Below are 25290 nucleotides of genomic sequence, written 5' to 3' on the forward strand. Positions count from 1 at the left end.
ACCCCTCCAGTAGTACATTTCAGATGTGATGGATATAGTGATAGTAATGCAGGAGCTCCTTCCTGGGGTGAGAGACAGTGTACAGGGTTGCGGGAGGAGGAAGACCTGGGCCTTGGTCTGGCCTCCTCACGAATCACTATGTCACCCTCTCTGTCCGTGTCTCAGTTGTCTCATATCATTCTTAGATGGCGGCTCAGGGTTAAGTGGTGGCTCTTAACCTTTTTTTGGTCCCAGGCCTATGTGAGAATTTGAAAATGCTCTAAATGAATATTTATGGAAAAGTTCAAGTTTGTGTTGCATAGTTTTTTGTGCACTGCTTGGAGACAGGAATAGAAGGATTTCCCATGTTAAGAACTCTTGAGTTAGGTTATTTTATTTTATTTTTTTAGATGGAGTCTGGAGTGCAGTGGCGCAATTTCGGCTCACTGCAACCTCCACCTCCTGGGTTCAATTGATCCTCCCGCCTCAGCCTCCCAAGTAGCTGGGATTACAGGCATGCGCCACCACACCTGGCTAATTTTTATATTTTTAGTAGAGATGGAGTTTCACCATGTTGACCAGACTGGTTTCGAACTCCTGGCCTCAGGTGATCCGCCTGCCTCTGAGTCCCAAAGTGATGGGATTACAGGTGTGAGCTGCAGCGCCCTGCCGAGTTGGGTTAATTTTAAGATTCCTTTTATCCATTCCTTTGTAAAATATTAATATCAGGCAAATGTGGAATTATTGAAAAATAAATTTCATTTGTGTTTCCAGATAATTAAGATTAGCAATTTCAGCATAATTTTTATAAATGATTATTAATAAGCTGTATGTGGTTTGCTGGTAAATATTAAAGTGTATTATGATAAATTACTAACTTAAAAATGACAACTCTCTAATTCTGTCCCTGACAAAATAATAAATCAGAAATATTTGTCTTCTATTCTTGGCTTCTGGCTAGAGGTCATTAATTATTTAACTATATTAAGAAATAGGAATAAAATTATTAAAAATAATAGAATACAGTTATAATAATTGTAAAGGTATATAAAGATCTTTTTACAAATATGCATTTTATATTTTTACTGAAAATAATTTGACTATTCTTGTGGATTTTTCCAGATACTTTGAGAAAAGTCATACAGAAGGCCACGGGTGGAGTCCAAAATTGGATTATGATAATGTATTTTCCACTTGTTTTTTTATTAAAATATGAAGTATGAGAAATTTTGGCTGACTTGAAAGTAAATCTTAAATAACCAGTTTTCAATCTGCCAATTTTAGTAACCTTTTTTGACTAAGAACTTTCATGGAATATTGAACCACCTTACAAATCCCATTTGAACCATAGCAGAAATTTCCAAAGTAGCATTTGAAGAAAGCCTTTCAAGTTGTATGTTATTTAAAAATTAAAAACTATGGCCGGGCACGGTGGCTCACGCCTGTAATCCCAGCACTTTGGTAGGCTGAGGTGGGCAGATCACGAGGTCAGGAGTTTGAGACCAGCCTGGCCAATATGGTGAAACTCTGTCTCTACTAAAAATACAAAAATTAGCCAGGCATGGTGGCACTCGCCTGTAGTCCCAGGTACTCGGGGGGCTGAAGCAGGAGAATTGCTTGAACCCAGGAGGCAGAGCTTGCAGTGAGCCGAGATGGTGCCATTGTGCTCCAGCCTGGGTGACAGAGTGAGACTCCATCTCAAAAAAAATAATAATAAATGAATAAATAAAGTAAACAAAACTAAAATTTCTTCAAAAGCAATATTACACTACTTTTCTTTTAGCTGAGGGATGAGAACTCCCTTGTTAAGTAGAATTGTTTGAAAATTCCTAGAGATGGTGACTATGTACTCTGTTATAAAACATCGTTTGTTGAAAAGTAGCTTTGCATTTGTACAAGGTTTATGAATCTCTTGCCGTGTGAGTACATGGCTAGAATTGAAGGAAGGTGGAAATAAGGATGATAGCCTTTGGTCTCAAGAGGCTAGAAGACAGATAGCAGGGACCTTATCTAGTTAATGTAATGAGGATCATGCAAAGGCAGAGCCGGTGGGATGGGTGGGCCCTCTGCTCACATTCCAGGCTTCAGGAACCATGTGAGCAAAGAGGTCAAGGTATGAAAGAAGCAGGCCTCTGGCAAGAGGGAGAGAAAAAAAGGTAAGATGGGGCCTGATCCTGAGAGGACCTTGAATGTCTCCCTGGAGTGAGTCCACAGTATTTTCAGAAAGTATCAAGGCTCCTTGCATTTTTCTGCTTATTACCCAAGGTGCTGCCAGTGCACTCCTCTGCAACTGCCTACCTAAACACACAAGTGGTCTTGATTCTGGTGTGTTATGAGTGTAGGTTGCCCATGAAGCAAACAGACAGAAGTGTGTAGCACTGAATATTAGGTAATAAAAAATAGTTCAATGTGTTTGCCACGTTCTCAGTCCTTCTCGGTAAGTAAAGCACTTTGTTCCTTCCTTTCCTGGTCTGAAGGTGGTTATCAGGCTGACCATAAGCAGATGTATAGGTGGACGTTTTTTACTGGCCTGCACAATAAATCTGAACGCTAGTGTTTCCGGCACGGAGGAGGGCATTTCCCTCTTGCCCATTGAATCATTACCTCAGATACGGTAGTTACAAATGGCCTCATCATATTTTTAATTTGCAAGAAAATTATACTCAAGAGAAAAGTAAATGCAGAAGCTGAAGAGGAAAGCCTTATCCAGAGGCTGTTACATTCAGCAAGGGAAGACTGTATGGAAGATAAACTGAGCTGTTCCCAGGGCTCACAGCCTTCCCCAGCACTGTGGAAAGCATTTTCATTCCTCAGTGCCACAGGCCTCATTTATATCTCCCAAACGTGATTGCCACGTCGGCCTGCATCTCTAGGGGGAAGAAAATGACTGTTGCTTTTGTATTTATATTCAAAATTAGCATAATATGCTTAGCCAGCCTGAATGCCAACCAAGGAATGGGAGTAGGGACAGTGCTTCAGTGGGATCTGGGACTTGGAGGACAAGGTCTTGAGACCCTTAGTTGGCCTTGAGGAACCTGCGAGTCTGAGCTGGAGCTGGGCTGCCACTGACACTGGCAGGGTCTTTGTGCTTGACTTGGTATTAGATTTGGCACTCCCATAACCTTGGTTTATACCCCTGGCTCCTGTTCTCTTTCCTTGCCTTTGCAAATGAATATAAACTCTGGGTGAGGGTGCAGTGGAGAGAAGATGCAGAACTGAGCCCACATGAATGAGCTGAATCCTACTCTGGATGTGGAACTGGACCATGCTTTCTACCATTATCCAAAGAAAGGGGTTTAGTTAAGCACAGGCACCAAAGGAGGAGCCAGGCCACATCTGGAGGAGGGTTTTCTGACTAGATTTAGTCTGATAAAGGCTGGGCGTGTTGGGTTGGTTCCCCCTGAAGCAGACCCTAAGCCAATGACTCCAGGGCAAGTCATTTGTTTGGAAGCCTCAGGGAACACAGATTCCTGGTCTTACACGTGTCTTCTGACTCATGTGCTCTAGCAGAGGAGCCCAGGAGTCAATGTTTTTCTTTAACATACACTGTGAGGTGCATCTTTATGTCTGGTGAGCTTGGGAGCTTGTGCCCTGGTTGGTAACAAGCCTGCGTGCCCCCTCCCCAAGAAAGGGAGCCTGGGATCATTTAAAATGCCCCGTGTGACCCCAGAGGCAGCTACATCTGAACTGCCCCCCAGTCCCAGTGTTTTGGATGCCTCATTTAAAAGTGATTCCCATCACAAATGTTGTTCCCTCAGATCTGCCAGCTGAGGCAATAGTTTCTAAACCTTTAGATTTCCTGGACCAGAATATTTCAAAAAAGTGATCTAGAAAATGACCTAGAGCCACCTAATTTTATTTTGCCACAAAAGGACACTTAAAATCAAACAATGAGATGTTTGGAATAAAAATGGTGGGCATCCGTTGATCGCTTTAAGCATGGGGACAGCACCATCAGATTTTTATTTTAGCAAAGGGCGCTTGGGAAGATGCTGCCATTGATTATGGAGTTCTCAGATCTGATTCTCTATTTTATGAAGATCACATGGTTAGTGTGTTAAGCATTTATAACTTCCCCTCTAATTCTCCTTTTCATAACCGATTAGCATACGGATTAAGAACCTTTTGGGAAATCCAAATGTAAATGCAAATGTGAATTTCAGAACTCAAAGTAACTTAAACCACTGTTTTTTGAATTCACATTCAAGTTTTATATTCCTTTCTCGTACTTATCCTTCTATCACCCGATTTCCTCCTTGTGGGATATGAACATTCTTGGTTATGGTTGATCACTCATAACTTTTTCTGTCTGTTTTCTTGATGCATGCTGCCTCTGCCAAAATTCCTCACCTGCGTTGACTTCTACAGCCAGAAAATCTAATCTTAGGTCTAAAGGTAAAGTCCTTGTCTGCTATTTCAGGTTGCTCTTTGAAAGCCTTTCTGTTCTTCACTGTCATCCTCACTGTGAAAATTTTTAAATGATCCATTTCATTTATGTTTTTACCATCACTTTTAACCTTCTCTTTTAAGCAAGATATCTCTGTAATATTTAGATGTTGATCTTCAACATAATCAACAAAGCACTGGAAGATCTTGGTGTATCAAAAAACAGCGTAAATAGTGACAGGCCTTCATCTAGTCAGCCTAGATGTGAACTCTTGAAATACCCTGTCTTGTTCCTGATACTGCCTGATGTTTAGTCAATAACATTAGAAAGGCTGTGTATCAAATGTACAATTTGTATTTAAAGGTAAAATTAGTGCATTTAAAACATTTCAATATATCTTATCTCCTGGGTTTAGATTCAGTGTCTCCTGGAATTCAGAAAGAATTTACGTTTCTTTAAAATAGTAAACAATTTAGAATATTTGCTGAGAAATGATGGAAAAATACGTAAGTAAGAATTTGGAATGTCTGGGCTGGTTTCTTAACTGGCAAGTGATATTGGTCCTCGAGGAAGGGTTAAGTCAGCTAATAATGCCTCTTCGTGGACATGAGATGGGGGTTAACTTAAGCGTGAGCACGTACTTGATGAATGCAGCAAAATTCAGCCACTTTCTTTTTTTTTTAGCAATTTAATCTTAATACGGAAGTAGGTAATATTCAAGTGCCAGATGCACGAGATTTACTAGTCTTGAGCATTTGCTCACAGCGTTAACTACTGTTTGTTGAATATCTACTGTGCGCTGGGCACTTGGCTAGTTGTTTTCACATTCAGTCGTTCAGTTATTTGTCCCTCACAATATGTTTATGAGGTTAATGCTAATGTGATACCATCCAGTTTAGGGACCTGGAAGCCCCCTGCTGGGATGTAAAGCAGGTCTCTCCTCCAAGACATCACATTTGCTCCCAGGAGCAAGACGTGTGTTTTATTTTCCTTTGCTCAGCTTGGCTTAAGAATTCGCAGCTGTCTAGATTGTCCATTTAGTTGCAAACTGCCAACTTGCAATTTGCTGCCATTCTTTAGAAATGTAAGCAGCTACATGCATGAATTGGAATGATATCAAGTTTCATCATCTAGTTGCATTAATTTTCGTTTATCCCGGAATAAAGTCAGCAGTGATTATGAAAAGAGGTTTAGGTCACATGATTGTATCTAGAAATTGTGCTGTTCCTAGGAACTCAGGAACTGTCTGAGACACAGACTGCCGAGGTCGGTCCTTCACTGTGGATCTGGTTCCTGAGCATGGCATGAGAAGCACCTTACATGTCTACTCAGTACCTGGTCCTTTGTCACATTATTTCTAATCATGCATTATTTCTGATTTTCACAATGACTTGACAAGGTACGTGTTATTATTTCCAGTGTGTCAATGGAGAAACCCAGTGACTGGCCTGTGTTTAACGTGCCTGACTTAGAGTCTGAGCCTTTTTTCTAAATTAAGATACATTCTAGATTCTTGTGTAACTGTTTGCCAGCCAATCCAAAGTGCTTTGAGTCTTTAACTTCTATTTGTGCAGTTTTCCTGGTGTAAAGCACCTTATATGTAGATTATTTGTTATGCAAGTACTCCTGCCAAGATTTATTGATCCATTTAAAAACAAACAAAATACCTTCGGGGTTAAAATTAAACCGTTTGCAGCTCAAACTAGCATTTAGACATCTTCCTAGGGGTTGAAAGACATCTTCCAGTAACCACTTGGCCCTATATTTGATAACTCAATTTTCTGCTTCCTGTGTTTCAAAGAGGAGCTTCAAAATGGAAAATATATATATATTCAGATTCAACTAATGATGGCAGATACGTTAAAAAAATAAAACATGGCCAGGCGCGGTGGCTTACACCTGTAATCCCAGCACTTTGGGAGGCTGAGGCAGGTGGATTGCTTGAGGACAGGAGTTCAAGATCAGCCTGGACAACATGGTGAAACCCTGTCTCTACTAAAAATACAGTACTTGAGAGGCTGAGGCCTGAGAATCGCTTGAACCCAGGAGGCAGAGGTTGTAGTGAGCCGAGATCGCGCCACTGCACTCCAGCCTGGGCAACAGAGCGAGACCCTGTCTCACAAAAAAAAAAAAAACAAAAACAAACAAACAAAAAACTTTGTATACCATGGAATGTTCTACTTATTATTTCGTGTTACAATATGTGCTATTTCTTTTGTTTGAATTGCAGATTGTCTACTATGAAGCAGGGATTATTCTATGCTCTGTCCTGGGACTGCTGTTTATTATTCTGATGCCTCTGGTGGGGTATTTCTTTTGTATGTGCCGCTGCTGTAACAAATGTGGTGGAGAAATGCACCAGCGACAGAAGGAAAATGGACCCTTCCTGAGGAAGTGCTTTGCAATCTCCCTCTTGGTGATTTGTATAATAATAAGGCAAGTAGAATCTTGGGCAACAACTGATTGTGTTTTAGGCTGAGGAAGAGTGTCTCATATTTTAATGGTTAAACCGTGAGTTTAAAACGAAACAAAATAGCAACAATGAAAAAAAAAATCCCAGGAAACAGAAAAAGGAGAACACAAGTACTTGTCTAGAGTGATTCGAAAGGATCTCATTAGCACCAGACATTAGTGTTGTAATGAAGCTGCCCCAACTGAACTGATGAGCCAGCCTTTTGGTATTTTTTTCCTCTTGAAGGTATGCTGAGACATCTTGGACTGCAGAAAGGATTTACCTTCCAGCACAGCAGACTCCTCTTAATTAGCTCTTTGCAGACAGGCAGCATGTAGAAAGGAGAGATGGAGCTGCAAGTTGATTTGCTAGTTGAGTCCAAAGGAATCTTGATGGACAGATGCATTCCCTGAATTTGGAAATTTGAGAATATTGTAGAATGCAATTGACTTTCTCATAATAAACCCATTTTTCTTACGTGTGCTGTTCATCCACCACCCTCTCTTGAAGTCTGGAACACACTTCATGATTTAGGGTGTTTTTGCTGCAGCTTCTGCTGCTTTCAAAAGTTTTTCAGTTGACAGGCAGATCAGAAATACATTGCTTTTAAGATGATGTTTTTTCGAATCCAAATTAGACTGCTCATCTGAAGAATGTGCACCACAACAGTGTTCCCTTGTTATGATGTTTGGTTATTGTTCCGCATTTCCTCCTTCATTCCGCCACTGTTTCATGAAGCAATAGAAATAAATGTGCCTATGACCTGAAGGCACAGCAAGGGTTGGCCAACAGCCTTCTCTTTGTCGTTTCTCCAAACACCACATGTGCTCAGTAGCTGTAAGATTTTTGTCAAGTTTTACTAAGGAAGTAATATTCAGGAATTTTAGCTGAAAACAGTCAGTCCTATGAGTTGGAGTTCCAGCTGCAAACCCAAGAAGGAAGGTCTTTAAGTGTGGCCACCAGCAGGGGTCTGATAAGATGTATGGCTTAGGGTGACCACTCATTGAAATGCAGTGTACCCATTGGAGAGGACTGGGCAGCTCCGGATTTGTTGATACCAAACAGTCACCATGACAGATGAAGTGAAAAAAACAGGTTGCACACCATGTGTAGAACATGGTAACTATCTTAAAAAAAGAAAAAAAAAGATGAGGAAGGAGACACAAGCACTTGGTCATATTTGTACAGAGTAGATGGGATGTGAAAGGGTTGACAAGCAACTGGCAACAGTGGTTGCCTCTGGGAAGGAAATTGAGGGTTGTGGAGGGGGAGGAAGGAAAGTCATTTCTTGCTGTAGCTGGGTTTTTGTCTCTTTTGATTATATACCAGGCTCGGGTATTACCTATTGAATTAACTTAACTGAAACTTGAACCAATGACAAAAAAATATTCACAACAGACAAAAGCTAATGCGTTACCACTTACTCCAGGGCTGTGATTATTTAAGAAAAGACATACTTTTGCTGATAATAGTGGAATAATCGACCTTAACTATATATGTGTGTAAACAGGATCCAAGTGAATGTGTTATCTGACTTCATGCACTGTTGGTTAGCCTGAGAGTTACTTGTTTTTTCTTCATGACATTGGGGTGTGGGCATCTCTGTCTGTCAATCTCTCTGTCTCTCTTTCTTTTCTTCTCTTTTCTCTTTTCTGTCTCTCCTTGCCTCTCTGTATTTTTCTGTCATCTCTTTCTCTGTGTCTCCAAAAATCATTTGATCCTTACTGTTTTTTTCACATTTGATCCTGAGAGGCAGTTTGGGATCAGTTCAGTAGTGATCATTCCAGATGTGCCTGTCTCTCTCTCCTTTATATTTGATATACTCTAAGGAATGCACAGACTCCTAGTTGTTGGGGTAGTTACCTCCTTTTCAGCTACCAGAAGAATCTCAGTTACAGCCCTGAAACCTGTCAAACCCACCAGGGATCCCTGTGTGTTTCCCGTAAGCCTGAAACTTACATGCCGCATTTGTCTGGACGCTTGCACAGCGATGTTTACCCACTCCATACACCCTGGACCTCAAAGATGAGATTCAGATGTAAAAGTGTCATCTGAAAATATTGCCCTTCGGGCTTCTTGTTAGAGTGATTACTTCCTTAACAAGTTAATAATTTTCACTTGATGTCAATACATAGAGTATAATTTCAGGAAAATTCTTGATCGAATGTAGTTATTTATTTACCTGAATAAATGTTTGCATGTGTAATAATGGGTTTCCAATATTTTGAGTTTCTTTCCTTTTTTGAGACAGAGTCTCGCTGTGTCACCCAAGCTGGAGTGCAGTGGCGCTATCACGGCTCACTCCAACGTCCGCCTCCTGGGTTCAAGTGATTCTTGTGCCTCAGCCTTCCGAGTAGCCGGGATTTTACAAGCATGCACCACCAGGCCCAGCAAATTTTTGTATTTTCAGTAGAGACGGGGTTTCACCATGTTGCCCAGGCTGGTCTCAAACTCCTGGTCTCAAGTGATCTGCCCGCCTAGACCTCCCAAAGTGCTAAGATTACAGGTGTGAGCCACCGCGCCTAGCCACTACATTGGGTTTCTTTTTTAAAATTGAACTTTCATTTGCATTACATATAATTATGTGCTATGCATGTTATAGTTCACTCTCAGCTGACTTAGTTACATTATGTTGAAAATGCCAAAATATATCAACAATAAAGCTACAAAGTAAAAAATAAACTTGGCTTTCATTTATGTATAAAATGAAAGCTATCATTTTGTTAATTCTTCAGAATTCAGACCTATCAAATCAATATATGTTTTTTAAAGTACATTTTAATTTAGAAAATTCTTTTAAAAAATGCATGCTGTGATTCTATACCCTCCTACACACTCAGTTAAAACCACTTTTTTCCCACCCAAGTAAAACATTAATGTGAAAATTGTAATTTCAGATTTCAATATAATTAAACCAAAATTGATCAACTGTTTGAGACTGTGACAAAACTAAAACTGATTTGATTTCACGTAGCACATTGAATTTATATATAAATTATAAATAGGCTTAAATGAGAGTAGTATGTGAATTTTTTTTCTCACTTTAAATTCTGATGAGAATTTAAGCTTCTTTGCCTTGAACTTTTTGATTTACGGTAGCTATTTTGATGGCTTCCTTTTGAAACCCCCACTGGTTTGCAAATACCTTAAACATCATGAGTTGCATAATACCTACATATTGTTTGCAAGTAATCCAAGCTAGCCAGGAGGATTAAAGACCTGGGGAAAGTTAAGATTTCTACATTATGAGTAGCTAGACAGGAGAAGAAAGAATGTCAACAAAATCAGAAGATTAGATAAAAATAAGAAGGAAAAGAATGTCAACAAAATTGGAAGACAGAAAGGGAAAGAAAGTTCAATTACGTACCCTAGAACTTAAAGTATAATTTAAAAAAAAAGGGGGTGGAAAGAAAGGAAGTGGAGGGAAAGATAGGAGAGTAGACTCTCTCTTGTTTAATGCAGGGCCTCTAGCTGACATTGACTTCAGCGGAGATTGGACACTATTGAGAAATAATCTTTGCATATGATTTTTTTTTTTTTTTTTTTTTTTTTTTTTTTTTTTGAGGCGGAGTCTCGCTCTGTCGCCCAGGCTGGAGTGCAGTGGCCGGATCTCAGCTCACTGCAAGTTCCGCCTCCCGGGTTTACGCCATTCTCCTGCCTCAGCCTCCCGAGTAGCTGGGACTACAGGCGCCCGCCACCTCGCCCGGCTAGTTTTTTGGTATTTTTAGTAGAGACGGGGTTTCACCGTGTTCACCAGGATGGTCTCGATCTCCTGACCTCGTGATCCTCGCGCCTCGGCCTCCCAAAGTGCTGGGATTACAGGCTTGAGGCACCGCGCCCGGCCTGCATATGATTTTTAAAAAATTCTTTCAGAAACCCAGAGCAGTCCACCTGCCTTTTATTGGACTCTCACTTTTGTGGCTCAAAATGTTACAATTAAACACAGTTGGTTTTCAAGTTAGTTTTGAGCATCCTTTTTTATTTTAAAAAATGTAAATCTTTTCTTTAGTGGGTGAAGGGAAGACATAGGTGTTAAGGAGAAAGATTCCCTAGCAGATGTGCAGTCTACGTGGGCATGTTCTTTCTCTGAGCGTTCCCAGAGGCAGCTGTGGAATGTGAGAATTCCACAGACACTGACATATGTTTATGCAGTCTGTTTGACCATCAGCACAAGATCGAATTTCCACCTCTCACTGTAGACTGTTAAGCAGATGTGTCTTACTCCAGAAACAGCCAAGTTTCTTCTCCTTTCTTTCTCTTTGCTTGTCACCGCTGCATTTCTCATAAAGGTTATGGAAGAAAAAAAACAACCATGCCTTGACTTCCTCTGTATGTTTCCAAGTTTCTGAGTATGATAAGCCAGCTTTGCTAAGAATTCCCATGGTGAATTGAATTCCAGTCATTTTCAGGAAGCTGACTATTGTCAAAGTTCATTTTATACTAGGATGTGATTGCCAATTCCTGACTGGGAGGCTACAAGGTTGTAGAAAAAAGATTGAAGTAGATATAGCAGTCCTGAAAATCATGAAACTTTCTTCATGTGAATGACCTCTGGTTACTTACAGTTTAAATGTAATTTTTTTAAAAAATAAGAGATCAGTTATAGAATGAAAGCATTTATTTGGCTTTCTTTGGCTAATTTTATTAAATCAGTAGAAATTGGTAGGAACAATAAAGTTACAAGTTTCAAAGTAAAGGTTTAAAAGTAAGGTTTAGCCTTACTCTATAAAAAGCTTATTTACTTGTAAGTGTGTATGTGAGAAAATTAGTTTTTCCATAATAAAATATAGAAGATGTAAGTCTATAAAAATAAAAATTCTATCTTCTGCTAAAATTCCAAGAGATTTTGTTGTACTGCTTAAAAGCATATGTTTTGGTTGTTTAAAGGCATTTATGTCAAATGCCAGAGAACTGATATTCACTGAAATATTATTTCCTTTTTGTGTTAGGTAAATGTTTCTTAGTATCCTTATATTCTAATAATCGACTGCTGATTGTTCAAATAAAAATATTTATTCACATACTTTTTTTGCTCAAAAAATACATTGAACAACAGGGAGTGTCTAAATCAATACCTCAAAGCGTAATTTCTTTATTCTCTATTTGTCTTTGAACAGAAGGTTTAAATTTGTGATTGCAAATGGAGACCATCAGTTGGTCTGCATAGTATTTAAAATTTTTTGGTTAGTTGCTAGTATTTAAAAATTGGTTGATTTCACATAAGAATCCAGATTCCCAGATTTTTGTGGAAAATGGGAAGATATGGTAATATTCATCTGCCATCATGATGGCACTTTTGACACCTACAGATTAACTGCTCCTCCAGCCCGTTTTTTATCTCCCAGCTTCCAGGACCCCATGCTACCTAATTTTTCCTTAATGCTTTCTGCCTGCTTACATAGGCATTAGAACTTAAATACAAAATTTACTTTGTGCATTAGTTTGAAAATCAGCATTGAAAATCACTAACTTCTACTCTATAATTATGCTTAGTACAGTTTTTTTTTTCTTTTTCTCTTTATTAATGGGGTCTTGCTGTATTGCCTATGCTGGACTTGGAACTCCTGGGCTCAAGTGATTATCCCATCTCAGTGTCCCAAGTAGCTAGGACTATAGGTGTGTGCCATCACACTCAGCTTAGTATGGCTTTTTAAAAAAAAATTATCAATGCTTTAGTTGTAATTAGATCTATTATTGATTAGTAGAAATGTAGGTCTAAAATATGTAGCATTGAAATCCAGTGTTGTATTGCAATTCATTTCACTGACTGATGATCTTGTGAGTAAGGACATGTATTCAATAAAGGCACGAAGACAGTTTCTGACTCACACTTCAGACATATGGCCAGTCTTCTAAATAGACCAAATGAAACCAAAGCTCGACCCCTAAACTCACCTTCATGGAGGCAAGACTGCATTATACAAAGTTAACAAAGAAGTAGTTTCCACCTCTTTTTAGGAAAATTAAACATACATAAGAATAAAGACAAATTAAAGTGTGAAGGGAGACATACCCCATCAGAATTAAAGGGAGAGCCTCTGGGAGTTCAAGGAAGTTCTTCTCCCTTCTGGGGATGGGTGGAGGGGTCAGTGTGGGTCAAGTGAAAGTGGACTTGGACTGGTTCTTTTTACCAAGTTCACTTTGACTACTTATATCTGGAATCTGATGACTGAATAAAATAATTTGGACATGATGGGAAGAGAGAGCAAGGATCCCTATTGTGAACATCAGGTATGTTCAGATAGTGATCCTGGCTCGTCATGGTCTAGAATGTTATGAATTTGGCATGGTAGCAAGCTCCAGGTGCATTGCTGACTCAGCTTTTGTGTGTGTGTGTGTGTGTGTGTGTGTGTGTGTGTGTCTTCTTCACAAAACTCCAAAATCATTATTTTGAGTCATTTGACCTCTTTTGGCATGAGTGCCTGAGTTAATAACTCTTATTGCTATAGTGCATCGGCTCCTAAAATACCAATGCAAATTTAGGACAAATTGTAAGGCAGTCCTTCCAAATGGGACAGAATATTGTTAACATTTATTTTATAAGTTTACCATCGGAATTAACCCAAACTTAAAAATCTTAAAGAACATGTACATCCAGTACTGCTCTCCTTTACAGCTTGAGAAGCACTTATCTAATCTGAGTTAGATTGGATCTAATTTATCTAATTACACCTAAAGATCTAAACTGATCTTTTCAGTTTGGAGGTACCAACTGAAGTCCACAGAAAGAAAGTTATTTTCTCTGGCTTGTACAGTACGGTGGTGGCAGGACAGGACCCAGAACCCAAATCTGGTGTCCCTAATCTAGTACTCACTACACTGCAACTTGTTAACCATAAGAAACATTCCTCAACGTTGTATTATATAGACTTTTTTGGAGCATTGTGGGAAACCTAATGGACATATGTTATACTGCTATGGAAAAGTATGTTTTGGAACCAGTAATGAAACAATGCTCCTTGGAATGTATTTATACTATAAGTGGGGTGAATAACTGTCCCCATTTACCCAGGATAGAGAAGTTTCCTGGGGACATGGGATTTTAGGTGCCAAAAATGAGATGTTTAGTCATCCTACCCGTAATTATATGCACAAATAAAGCCTCAAGACATTGCTTTTGCTGAAGAGGCAATGTATTGATTTTCTCCATCTGATATGTTTTTAAAGTTAGCCTATTATTTGCAAAACTTAGTTCTAAAACCATGTCTACATCTTCCATTGGATGATTACAAACTAACAAGTTTGTTACTGGCTTCTGCAGGTAAAATAATTTGCCTATGTTTATGTAATTCCTTACTGCCATCTAGTGGCCAGACTAAACAGAACCTTGGCAATTAGCACCTAATTTAACTATGTATTCAAAGGCGTTGCCACAAAAACAGGCCAATTGGTCAAATCATTTTAAGTCAAAGGATTATTAGTAACTAGTCAACAGTAAGAGCCCTTAAAAATGATTACATTAGACATTTTAGATGGCTTGAAAAAAAGACGTTTTGTTTTTTTTCCACATAGAGAAGACTTTCCTGCAAGATGCCTTTCATAGGGCGTTTTTGAAGCTTTTTTTGAAGTATATTTCACATGGAGGAAAGTGTCCTTTTCACAAGTACATATGCATAAGTGTCCATGAAGTGAATCCACCCATGAACAGGGTACTCTGCCATTCCACCCCTGCTCTGGGCATAACCACTGACTTCCAGCACCACCGTTTCACTTGTTTCGCATTTTCTGCAGATGAAATAATACATAGGTCCTCTGTTGCATGTGGTTTCTCACATAGCATTTTAATGCTAAGATAACTCATGTTTCTTTCCAACCTGGACAATACAGGCACTAACAGACAATTAGAGAAACCAAAAACCTTAGAAGCTCCAAGCACTCTTGTCATTTTGATGTTTTTTTCTATAGCCTTCTTTGGGGGGTCAGGGAGCAGAAGTGTGTGTGTGTGTGTGTGTGTTCACATGCATGCATATGTTCACACAGGAGGGTGTGTACACACATTCACATGAGGACAGGAATGGAACTGGATCATGCATGCTGCCTTATAACCTTTTCCCACCTATTTCCTCCACAATTTGTTGTGAACATTGTTCCATTGATGAGAGTCATTTTGAACAGAATGGAGATTTGCCTCTGAGAGAACGGAGTCCTGTTTTGTAGCCCCTACGTGTGTGGTGGTTTGACTGTGGGATGGCGGTGGGAAGGCTGTGGCAGGAGAGGGCAGCCGGAGAGGAAAGGCCAGTCCTTCTGCGGGCTCCTCCCTGACTCCTGCTCTGCTGCCTGGACCTGGACAAAGAACCATGGACCATGCAGTAAATGCTCTTCCTTCTCTCTGCCTTTTCCTGCAGCATTGGCATCTTCTGTGGTTTTGTGGCAAATCACCAGGTAAGAACCCGGATCAAAAGGAGTCGGAAACTGGCAGACAGCAATTTCAAGGACTTGCGAACTCTCTTGAATGAAACTCCAGAGGTAAAGACCATCATCTCTATGTACTGCGATGCTTTACATTTTTGGCTTTTTGGAGTTCCTGTGTATATTTGGAATCTCATTCGAACCTTCTAGAAACACAGTGAATCAGCGTAGACTGGTGTTATCTGTCCACTGGATGAATAAATAAAACCCCAGAAAGTGATTTTCAAAAGAGTACAAAAGCCGAATTTCAGGATTGGTGTTTTAATTTTATTAAGATAATAGCTTAAATTACAGTATTATTATAAAAGGACTTAACACTTCTAAGGCTCTTATGATTTGTTTTAAAAAGAAAAGTTTTGAGAACCTATTGTCTTTTCTTTTTGGCCATATAGTTAACTTTCCATCACTTGCACAAAGTTACTCTTGTAATGAAACCATCCAGCTTTATAAACATCCATTTACTAATGTCTGCATAGGCACGTCAAATTCCTTGGGAAGGACGTGCACACATACTCATGGACACACAAATTGTCTTTAGAGAAGGCCAATGGGATGGTTGAAGGGTGGGGATGGGAGAGGAGGTTCCCTTTCTTCTGTACTCCAGAAGCATGTTGATGAATTACATCTTCAGAACATCGTTTTAAAAAGGGTCTGAGCAGGAAGCAGCCTAAATGTGCGGTGCTCATGGGTTCCAACTTGTCAGAGAGTAGAAAAGTCTCTAAGAACTTGTTGGTTACCTCAAAATGCTCTGATTCAGGAAAACGTTTGTATATTAAATCTCCTTTTGTCTTTTTATTGCCTTTGGACCTTAGAAGGGAAGGTCTCACAGAATGTTCTTTTTCAGCAAATCAAATATATATTGGCCCAGTACAACACTACCAAGGACAAGGCGTTCTCAGATCTGAACAGTGAGTAAAATTTAAAGTTGCTTCACTTTTTTTGGTTTCTTTGTTTTGACTCATCTCCCATAAAACATGGACTAAGAAATGACATACGTGAAAGCTGGGGGAAGACAGAAAGATGATTCCCTAGCCTTATTGCCGATGTGTCATTTGTTACTCAGCGATTAGAATCTAGCCCTCATCGAAGGCATCTGTTTCACAGGCAGCATGAAGAATGTCACAGGCAAAATGAAGACTGTTTCTTCATTTTACACTTACTGGAAAGCTTTAGCATTCTTGTAGTCACAAGTGCTCATTCTCCATTTCCTTCATGAGGGAAAGATTGTTTTCCTGCCAGGTGCCCTACACAGACACAGCCGGCTCCTCAGAGCAACCAGTGGCTTCAGAAATGGCTGGATGGAGAGGGCTCAACCCTGCACGCCAAGGTTTAGCTTAGTGCTTCTCAACTAGGGGGTGACGTTTGGCACGTTTGGTGACATCTGGAGACATTTTCGGTTGTCACAATGAGGTAAAGGTGGGGTGAAGCCAGGGGTGCCTCTAAGCATCCCATAATGCTCATGACAGCCCCCACCAGAGTGCAGTCTGGGTGCGAACTCTGGTCTAGTCAAAGAGATTAGATACAGAGGGAGTTACACACAGGTCAAGATGATAACACCATGTTCCTCTGGTCTAGTCAAAGAGATTAGATACAGAGGGGGTTACACACAGGTCAAGATGATAACACCATGTTCCTGGTATAAGTAAATACTGGGTCTGTGAGTCGTAGTGATTAATTTTTCACTGGGGAACAGTTGGTGTGGAGACCCTGAAGAGAAATCTCCATACACAAGTCCACCCCTAGACAAGGTCCAGGATGCAAATGGGTTTTGCAGCAGGAGAGGCTGAGGCAGTGTGGAGAGAATGAGGGTGGGGTGGAGAGATGAGCAGAGGCCACCCTCACCATCCCTGTGCTTATTTGCATGTAGGTATCAATTCAGTGCTAGGAGGCGGAATTCTTGACCGACTGAGGCCCAACATCATCCCTGTTCTTGATGAGATTAAGTCCATGGCGACAGGTAAGCAGCGGGCAAAAATGACGAAAGGAAGTTCCACCCAGGAGTCCCTGGGCTCAGCAGACTCGCTCACTCTTTTCCTGTTCCCTGAGAGCTGGCTTGGGGAGAGCCACCGTCCGTGGCCATGCAGACAGTTCAGGTCAAGACACTGTGTTGCCATAGCTTGGTTGTGCTCTTTATTAAAGCTTGTGCCAAAGGTGTTGCCATTTCAGATGATAGGGGCAGAATTTGTTAGGGGCCCACCACCTGTTTTTGTAAACACAGTTTTATTGGAACACAGCCATTCGCATTTGTTTAGATATCATCTGTGGCCGTTTTCGTGCTCTGATGGCAGAGTTGAGTCATTGGAAGAGACATAGGGTAACCCACAAAGCCTAAAATATTTACCATCTATCTGGCCTTTTATAGAAAAAGTTTGTTGACCCTGATACAGAAGATGAGGAACCTATAGACATTTAGGTCATCTGAGGGAAACTGATTCATTTTTCCTTCCTGAAAGTGAAACTTAGAAGCAAGGAATATACATATATATCTTAAGCCTCCATGGTTAATGATATAAGTGACAGATAAACTGCATGCTCCACTGTAATGAAAAAAGACCTCCCAGGCCCTTCCAAATGTTGAGAAAAATGTCCTTGCGAGGTACTTGTTGGAGACGACAATTATATCTATGTAAAACACTCATTTGCCAATATGAATTTTGCTTTCATGAGCTAGCATCCCTGAGAACATAGTCCATAAAGAAGATAATTGTGTAAAAAATGGAGAAGTATTCCGGTTTCTTTTGGCATGCCTTATAGTTCAACAACTGAGATGAATGTGTGGAAACAGGAGGACATGCAGAACAGGCCAGGAGTTGTTAAGATGAGTCCTAACTAGTTGAAAGGCCTTTCCTTCCCTTTCTCCTTGACCCTGCAAAGGGTCCAGCCAACAACAACGTTCTCAACATCGACAATAACATCACAAACAACATCCTCTGTTGTTGATGCCTTAGATTTCTCCAGACATCTGTTCTCTTCATCACCAAGCATTTTCTTTCCAGGCAAGGAAATGGAGACCCAGAGAAGGGATATGACCTCAGAGACCATTGCCTCCTGCCTTCCTGTCCTGGCTTTTTCCGCATGGCTTCTCCATTCCTTCTTTCCTTCCTTCCACCCTCCCTCCCTTTTTTTCTTTCCCTCCTTCCCTTCTTCCCTCCTTCCTTCCTTTCTCCTTCCCTCCTCCCCTACTCCTTTCTTCTGTGCACACCTGGCCACTGTCCTTCATTCCAGTCTTATTTCCATTTTGGGACACTCATCTCTGATGTCCCTTCCTCCTCTCGTAAGAACATCAGTTCTGTTGGATTAGGGATCCATCCTTATGACCTTATTTAACCTTAGTTACCCACCTAAAGGTCACATCAGTAGTTAGGGCTTCAACATATGAATCTGGGGGAGGTATATTAGTCCATAGCAATTGGTTAGCTGCAAAGTGGTGGAGTCGGGATTCAGACCCTGTTCTAGCAAGAGTCTGTGTTACCTGGACCACCCTAGATGGGACTTAGTACCTTGAAGAGTATTAAGATGGAGGGTGCTGTGGTGACATCCACAAGGAGGCAACACGTGCACCTCTGGAGGGAGAATTGGAAACCTGGGATTCCAGTGCTCACATGGCCACAGACGATGCCAGGCATCCCTGCAGGCTGGATCCCTCGTGCATCAGTGCGTTCACAATATTGAACAAGATCTTTTTGTTTTCCAAAAGCTTCAAAGTATTTTATATCTATAACGTAGTAACTGGGTTGTAACTCTGGGAGTCATTCCAGGCCCACGAAGATCACATATATTATGTGACTGCAATGTTGAAGAGATCACATATATTATGTTTGCAATATTGAAGAGATCCAAGGTCTCTTCCAGCCCCAAATTAAGTAATGGTGAAGGCTGGGCAAAAGTATATGAATGATGCACTGTGGTTGATGCTTTGGAGTAGTTGTTACTTTTTGCCCAACGTTCTTGCAGTTTTTAGTAACTGAATTATGGTCGTTTTAGGTAAAAGATGATTCAAAGATTCTCTTTTTCTCTTCAGTGCCTCGTGTGTTATTATTAAAGTTCTTTTTTTGTTTGTTTGTTTGTTTGCTAAAAACGCTTTGCAGCCCTAAGTGTTTAGTGGGTTTTGGAGAGAACAAAAACATGCCATTGTTTTGGTGTACAAATCATATTTGGACTGCAGATCAGGACCTATAAAGGAAATATACTATGGGCTGGTAAAATGGTAATTCACTAAAATTGAGAACCTCAGATAGCTTTTCCACTTACTTCAGATACATAATATATATGATGATGGTGGGCCTGGACGGACTCCCAGAGTTACAACCCAGTTAATAGTTTATAGACATAAAACACTTTGAAGCTTTTGGAAAACATGTATTTATCACTTCTGAGTCCTCCCTGTGACGTGACAGAATATTATCCATAGCCTAGAATGGCTATGAACAGTGCTTAATACACATTTCCTGGGCCATGCTTTTATTTTGTCACCTGTCATTCTCCGTTGTTGTTGTTGTTGTTGATGGTGGTGGTGGTGGTTCTTGCCTCAAGATAATTTATCTTGAAGTCAAAGTGAAAAGGACTGTGAGGAGTAAACCACAGAACATTAAATTGTGAAGTGTGTTTTAGCCTGCTCTTTTGTGTTCTTCTGTGTATTGCTGGTGTGTTTCTGTGTATTTCTGGCGTGTTTCTGTGTATTTCTGGGGTACTTCTGTGTATTTCGGGTTGCAGCTGAGTTCTTTTTTGTTTTGCTGTGGTTAATATTTATTGAGCTTCTACCATGAGCCAGATACCAGGCTTCATGCTTCACCGACAATACTGGATGATAGGTGGGAGAGATGAAAAACTGATACCCAGGGTGCTCTTTGATAGTCCTAAATATTATTATAATCTTAAATATTGTTAAGCTATGATTAGACTGAAATTCAAGAGAAAATACTGTTTGAAGCAGAGTTTAAGATTTTCTATTCAGGTAAAGTGATAGAAATTTGAGACCAAGGAAGATACAGTTCAATTCTGGAAGCCTACCCAGGTCTCTGGGTACATCCTCAAAGCTAGGTTGCAGTATCTAACCAGACCTAGTTAGCATGGGGGAGACCATCTCCTAAGAGCTTAGCCCCACGAGCTATTAGGGCACAGCCTGGAATCAGACTCTTCTAGTAACCAGGAGGTGACCCAACCCACTCCCTAATTTATAGATGAGACTGAGGTCCTGAGAAGTGAGAGTTTGCCAGATGTGCTGTAGCAGGTTAGAAGCAGAACTGAAATGCAACCTCAGGCTACTTTTGGCTAGACTCAACATGAAAACATTTTAAAAATGTGTGTGTGTGTGTGTGTGTGTGTGTGTGTGTGTGTGTGTGTATAACACTCAAGTATTATCTGTTATGTGGCTGCCAGGAAAGGATGGGGAAGCCACTTTTAAGGGCATTCATACATTTCCTTGAAACACCCAATTGCAGCTTGATCCTCAACCATCTGTTCCGTGAGCCACAGAGCAAAGACCTGACCAAGAAGATTTATTTGCTTAGAAGAAGAGCAATGCCCTCTAATTTAAATTTCACATCTTGTACTGCTGTGGCTTTAAGCCACTATAGAAAAACGTAATTCCCTACCTCCCTAGTCATGTATAGGTAGCTCCACCATCCAGATAAATCATGATAGCAAACAATTATTCTGGATTTCCTAGTACAGATGCCCCTCCACATACACGATGGGGGCTCACATCCCAATAAACCCATGGTGAAGAGAAAACATTGTAAGTTGAAAATGCTTTTAATACACTGTAGAATATGCATTGTTTGCCCTCTTGATTGCATGGCTGACTGGCAGCTGTGGTTCGCTGCTGCTGCGAGAGAGTATCCTACCACATATCACTAGCCTGGGAAAGTTCAAAATTCAAAATTCGAAGTACCATTTTAACTGAATGCATATAGCTTTCCACTATCACAAAATTGAGAAATCATAAATTGAACTATTGTTGGTTAGGTACTCTCTGTACAAGAATGTGTCCTAGCGGGCGGGGCTTCCAAAATTAAACAGATAGACCACTGCCTTTGAGGCATTTTCATCTGACTGATGTAACCCCCATGTTGCATGATGAAGGTGGTGGTGTTTCCGTACTTGAAGACGAGGAAATTGGCTCAGAGTGGTTCAGGGGTCTATTTTCATCACACAGCACATAGCAAAGCTGAGATCCATGCCTAGACTGGCCTCAATCTAAAACCGTGCTCTTAACTACTGTGCTAGTTTTGATTCCAACTCTTAGAATAATTAGAGCTAAAATATGTCTGGATGTAATCCATTTTGATGTGTATTTAAACTGCTAGGATTGACTTGTTTGGATTGACCTCTTCGAGGCTGGGTGGTGATGACTTTGCTGACCACTGCTGGCCAGTGAAAGCTGCATCGAGGTGTCCCCATCATGCTCCTGGGTTGGTGCTTGCTCCCTGCTTCTTGTTGGAAAGAGACCCTAAGCGGGAGAGCAGACCCTAAGCAGGGAGAGCTCCCTGCTTCTTGTTGGAGCAGCTATTAGAGCAGCCTAGCGATGCTCCTGTATTCCCCTCAGACTGCCCCTTGCACTGTGTCCCTCTCACTGCCATCTAAAGTCATTTACCGGTCCATCCCAAGTCCCTTTAGACACACTTTTGTAAATGAGGAAGGACTTGGCATGTCTGTTCTGAAGTGGGCTGTGTTTCTACAGCAATCAAAGAGACCAAAGAGGCGTTGGAGAACATGAACAGCACCTTGAAGAGCTTGCACCAACAAAGCACACAGCTTAGCAGCAGTCTGACCAGCGTGAAAACTAGCCTGCGGGCATCTCTCAATGACCCTCTGTGCTCAGTGCGTCCATCAAGTGAAACCTGCAACAGCATCAGATTGTCTCTAAGCCAGCTGAATAGCAACCCTGAACTGAGGCAGGTGAGCAGGCATGAGTTTGCCATGGTCAAGGGCTGCATGCTGGGGACTGCCAGGCAGGGCTAAGCCAGGGTGACTTATCCAGTGCATGGTGGCCTGACTTGGAGAACGGTTAGCCCCTGGCCTCTGTCACCCTTCTCGAGTCATTTGATTGCCATATTGGAATGACCACAGCAGGAGCAAAGGAGTAAAAGGGAACCGCTTTGTGGTAGTTCTCTACCACTGAATGAAACACATCAGAATTAATTCAGCTTTACAAGGAGAAAAGGAAACAATATATTCATGTAGACCTTTAAGAGTTAAAAAATATTTTAAATGATGTGCTTAGTCTATTAACTGTATGCTGAAATAGAAGAAAAATCTCCCATTTTCCCAAAGAAAAGATTTTTTAAAAAGAATTTGGAGCAACTTGGATTATATAAAGTTCTGAGATGTAGGTAAAATGGCCACGTCTATTAATGATGTCTAACTTATTTGCTTAGATACACATCTCACTTTTTTTTTCTTTTTTTTTTTTTGAGATGGAGTCTCACTGTGTTGCCCAGGCTGGAGTGCAGTGGCACCATCTCTGCTCACTACAACTTCCAACCTCTCGGGTTCAAGTGATTCTCTTGCCTCGGCCTCCTGAGTAGCTGAGATTACAGGCACCCACCGCCACACCTGGCTAATTTTCATATTTTTAGTAGAGATGGGGTTACACTGTGTTGGCCAGGCTGGTCTCAAACTCCTGATCTCAAGTGATCTGCCTGCCTCAGCCTCCCAAAGTGCTGGGATTACAGGCATGAGCCACCATGCCTGGACACCTCACATTTTATATAAAATAACATTTTAGTAGAGATATACTTTTTCTCACTCTTACATTTCATTCTATTGTTTTTCAAACATTTCACTTGCAACATCTGTATCTGGATATCACTATAATTGTTTTTGATTGAACAGTTTTTTAGAGCTTAGTTGCATCTGAGTTGTTTGAGATAGATCCTTTTGGGGGGCACTTTTATTTTAATGTTGTATCAAACGTGAAAAACTTGCAAGATGAATGCATGGATCCTTGTTCACACACCCTTTGTCCACATTCTTCAAGGGTCACCATTTTGCACTATTTGCTTTATCATATTTTATCAGTTTATCTGTCTGTTCATATCATTTAATATATACATTCATAAAATAATATGCATTTTTTTCTCAAAAGGTAAGTTGGGGATATGTTGTAGACATCATCATGCCTTTTTACCCCTAAATATTTTATTGTACTTACTAACTTTACATAATCATTATATAATGATCAAAATTAGGATAACATTGACCCGACACTACCATTTAATCCACAGTGTCCATTCAAATGTTGATCTTTCCAAAAATGCCTTTTATAACCATCATCTCTTTTTCCAGTCCCGGGTCCAGGCGAGGATTACACATTGTCATTTATTGTCATGTCTCTTTCATTCCTGTTAATCTGGAACCGTTTCTAAGTGTGTCTTTTCTTTTGTGACACAGACATTTTTGAACAGGCCATTTACTTTGTAGAATGGTCTTCAGTTTAGGGTTGTTTGAAGTTACTCATATTTGCCAGGGAAATATCACAGTAGTGATATTATGTTCTTGGACATCATGTGAGAGGCATATGATGTTTGTCCCAGTGTTGGTAAGAGCCAGAGCACTTCAAATCCATGTATAATGCTGTAAGTGGAAAAACTATTCCAGATTACTCACTAATATAACCACTGACTACATTGCTTTTAAACATGGCTTTAAAAAGGTTGTTTACAATTTTATTGAACAGTGTTTAGTATTTGAAATTGTGAAGTCATATATATTACATGTGTGTTACATTTCTTTGCCTCATTTTTTTAGCTGATTACAGCAAGAGACCTCCAGACATCAAAAAAATTAGTGCTTGTCAAGGAGGGTCTGAGCTGTATTTTTCCCAGATAAAACTCTATTGTTGAAAAGAAACTGAGATTGTACCCTATAGTATAGACGCTTTGGGACTTGGATATACGATGACTTCTTGCTTCATGAGGAATCGTTTTGAAGGTAACAACCTCATCTTATATTTCGTTTTATAAATTTTCAGCTTCCACCTGTGGATGCAGAACTTGACAAAGTTAATAATGTTCTTAGGACAGATTTGGATGGCCTGGTCCAACAGGTATGTTTTTTGGAAAAAATACAATCACTGATTTTATGTAGTTTTAAAGGGTGGACTAGTACGTAAGAAAATGGGAAACAGCAAAACAGTGAATTTCCAGAGAAGGGTTACCAAGGAAGGATGATAGCTATTACCTTCCAGGCAATTGTGTTCATCATTCCAGTTCCCAGGGTTTTTGTTAAGCACCTGTGATGTGTAAAGTGGCATGCTAAGACCATGAGAGATCAAGAAGAATATGACCTCTGGTTTCCTAGGCCTCAGAATTTAGTGAGTGTAATGCTGAACCCCACACTGATTCTAATACAAAATGCTGTCCCCCTCTGCCAGTGAGTCAGCTGTACTGGTTTTTTTTGTTCTTTGCCACCTTCACTCATTTGCACACGCTCTTCCCTCTGCTTGGCACTCTCTTCTTTTCCCCCCTCCTAGTAGCCTAGCTACTTAGGTATTTTATCTATCTATCTATCTATCTATCTATCTATCTATCTATCTATCTATTTATATATTTTTTGAGATGGAATCCCCCTCTGTCGCCCAGGATGGAGTACAGTGGTGCGATCTGGGCTCACTGCAACCCGTGCCTCCCAGGTTCAAGCGATTCTCCTGCCTCAACCTCTTGAGTAGCTGGAATTACACCTGTGTGCCACCATGCCTGCCTGAGTTTTGTATTTTTAGTAGAGACGAGGTTTCACCATGTTGAACAGGTTGGCCTCGAACTCCTGACCTCAAGTGATTTGCCCCCCCTTGGCCTTCCAAAGTGCTGGGATTACAGGCATGAGCCATCTCACCCGGCCACTACTTAGTTTTTTAAGCTTCATATATCACCTTCTTTTTTTCTTTTTGACATAGAGTCTTGTGCTGTTGCCCAGGTTGGAGTGCAGTGGCATGATCTCAGCTCACTGCAACCTCTGCCTTCCAGGTTCAAGCAATTCTCATGCCTCAGCATCCCAAGTAGCTGGGATTACAGGCACGTGCCACCCCACCAGGCTAATTTTTGTATTTTTTTTTTTTTTTTTT

At 40.6% G+C, this 25290-nt stretch overlaps 1 protein-coding gene across 1 annotated transcript in view; it reads left to right on the forward strand.

The window, feature by feature from the left end:
• PROM1 (prominin 1) overlaps window positions 1-25290 on the forward strand; it is a 116169-nt gene that overhangs the window by 44418 nt on the left and 46461 nt on the right. The window contains 9 exon segments of the mRNA XM_017875341.1: window positions 1102-1130; window positions 1133-1162; window positions 4348-4374; window positions 6597-6802; window positions 15164-15284; window positions 16072-16135; window positions 17095-17184; window positions 21910-22127; window positions 24202-24276. Of these exon segments, the coding sequence (XP_017730830.1) occupies window positions 1102-1130; window positions 1133-1162; window positions 4348-4374; window positions 6597-6802; window positions 15164-15284; window positions 16072-16135; window positions 17095-17184; window positions 21910-22127; window positions 24202-24276 (860 nt within the window).

Source organism: Rhinopithecus bieti, unplaced genomic scaffold (assembly GCF_001698545.2).
Source record: "Rhinopithecus bieti isolate Rb0 unplaced genomic scaffold, ASM169854v2 scaffold_9237, whole genome shotgun sequence".
In the NCBI taxonomy this organism is placed as follows: domain Eukaryota; kingdom Metazoa; phylum Chordata; class Mammalia; order Primates; family Cercopithecidae; genus Rhinopithecus; species Rhinopithecus bieti.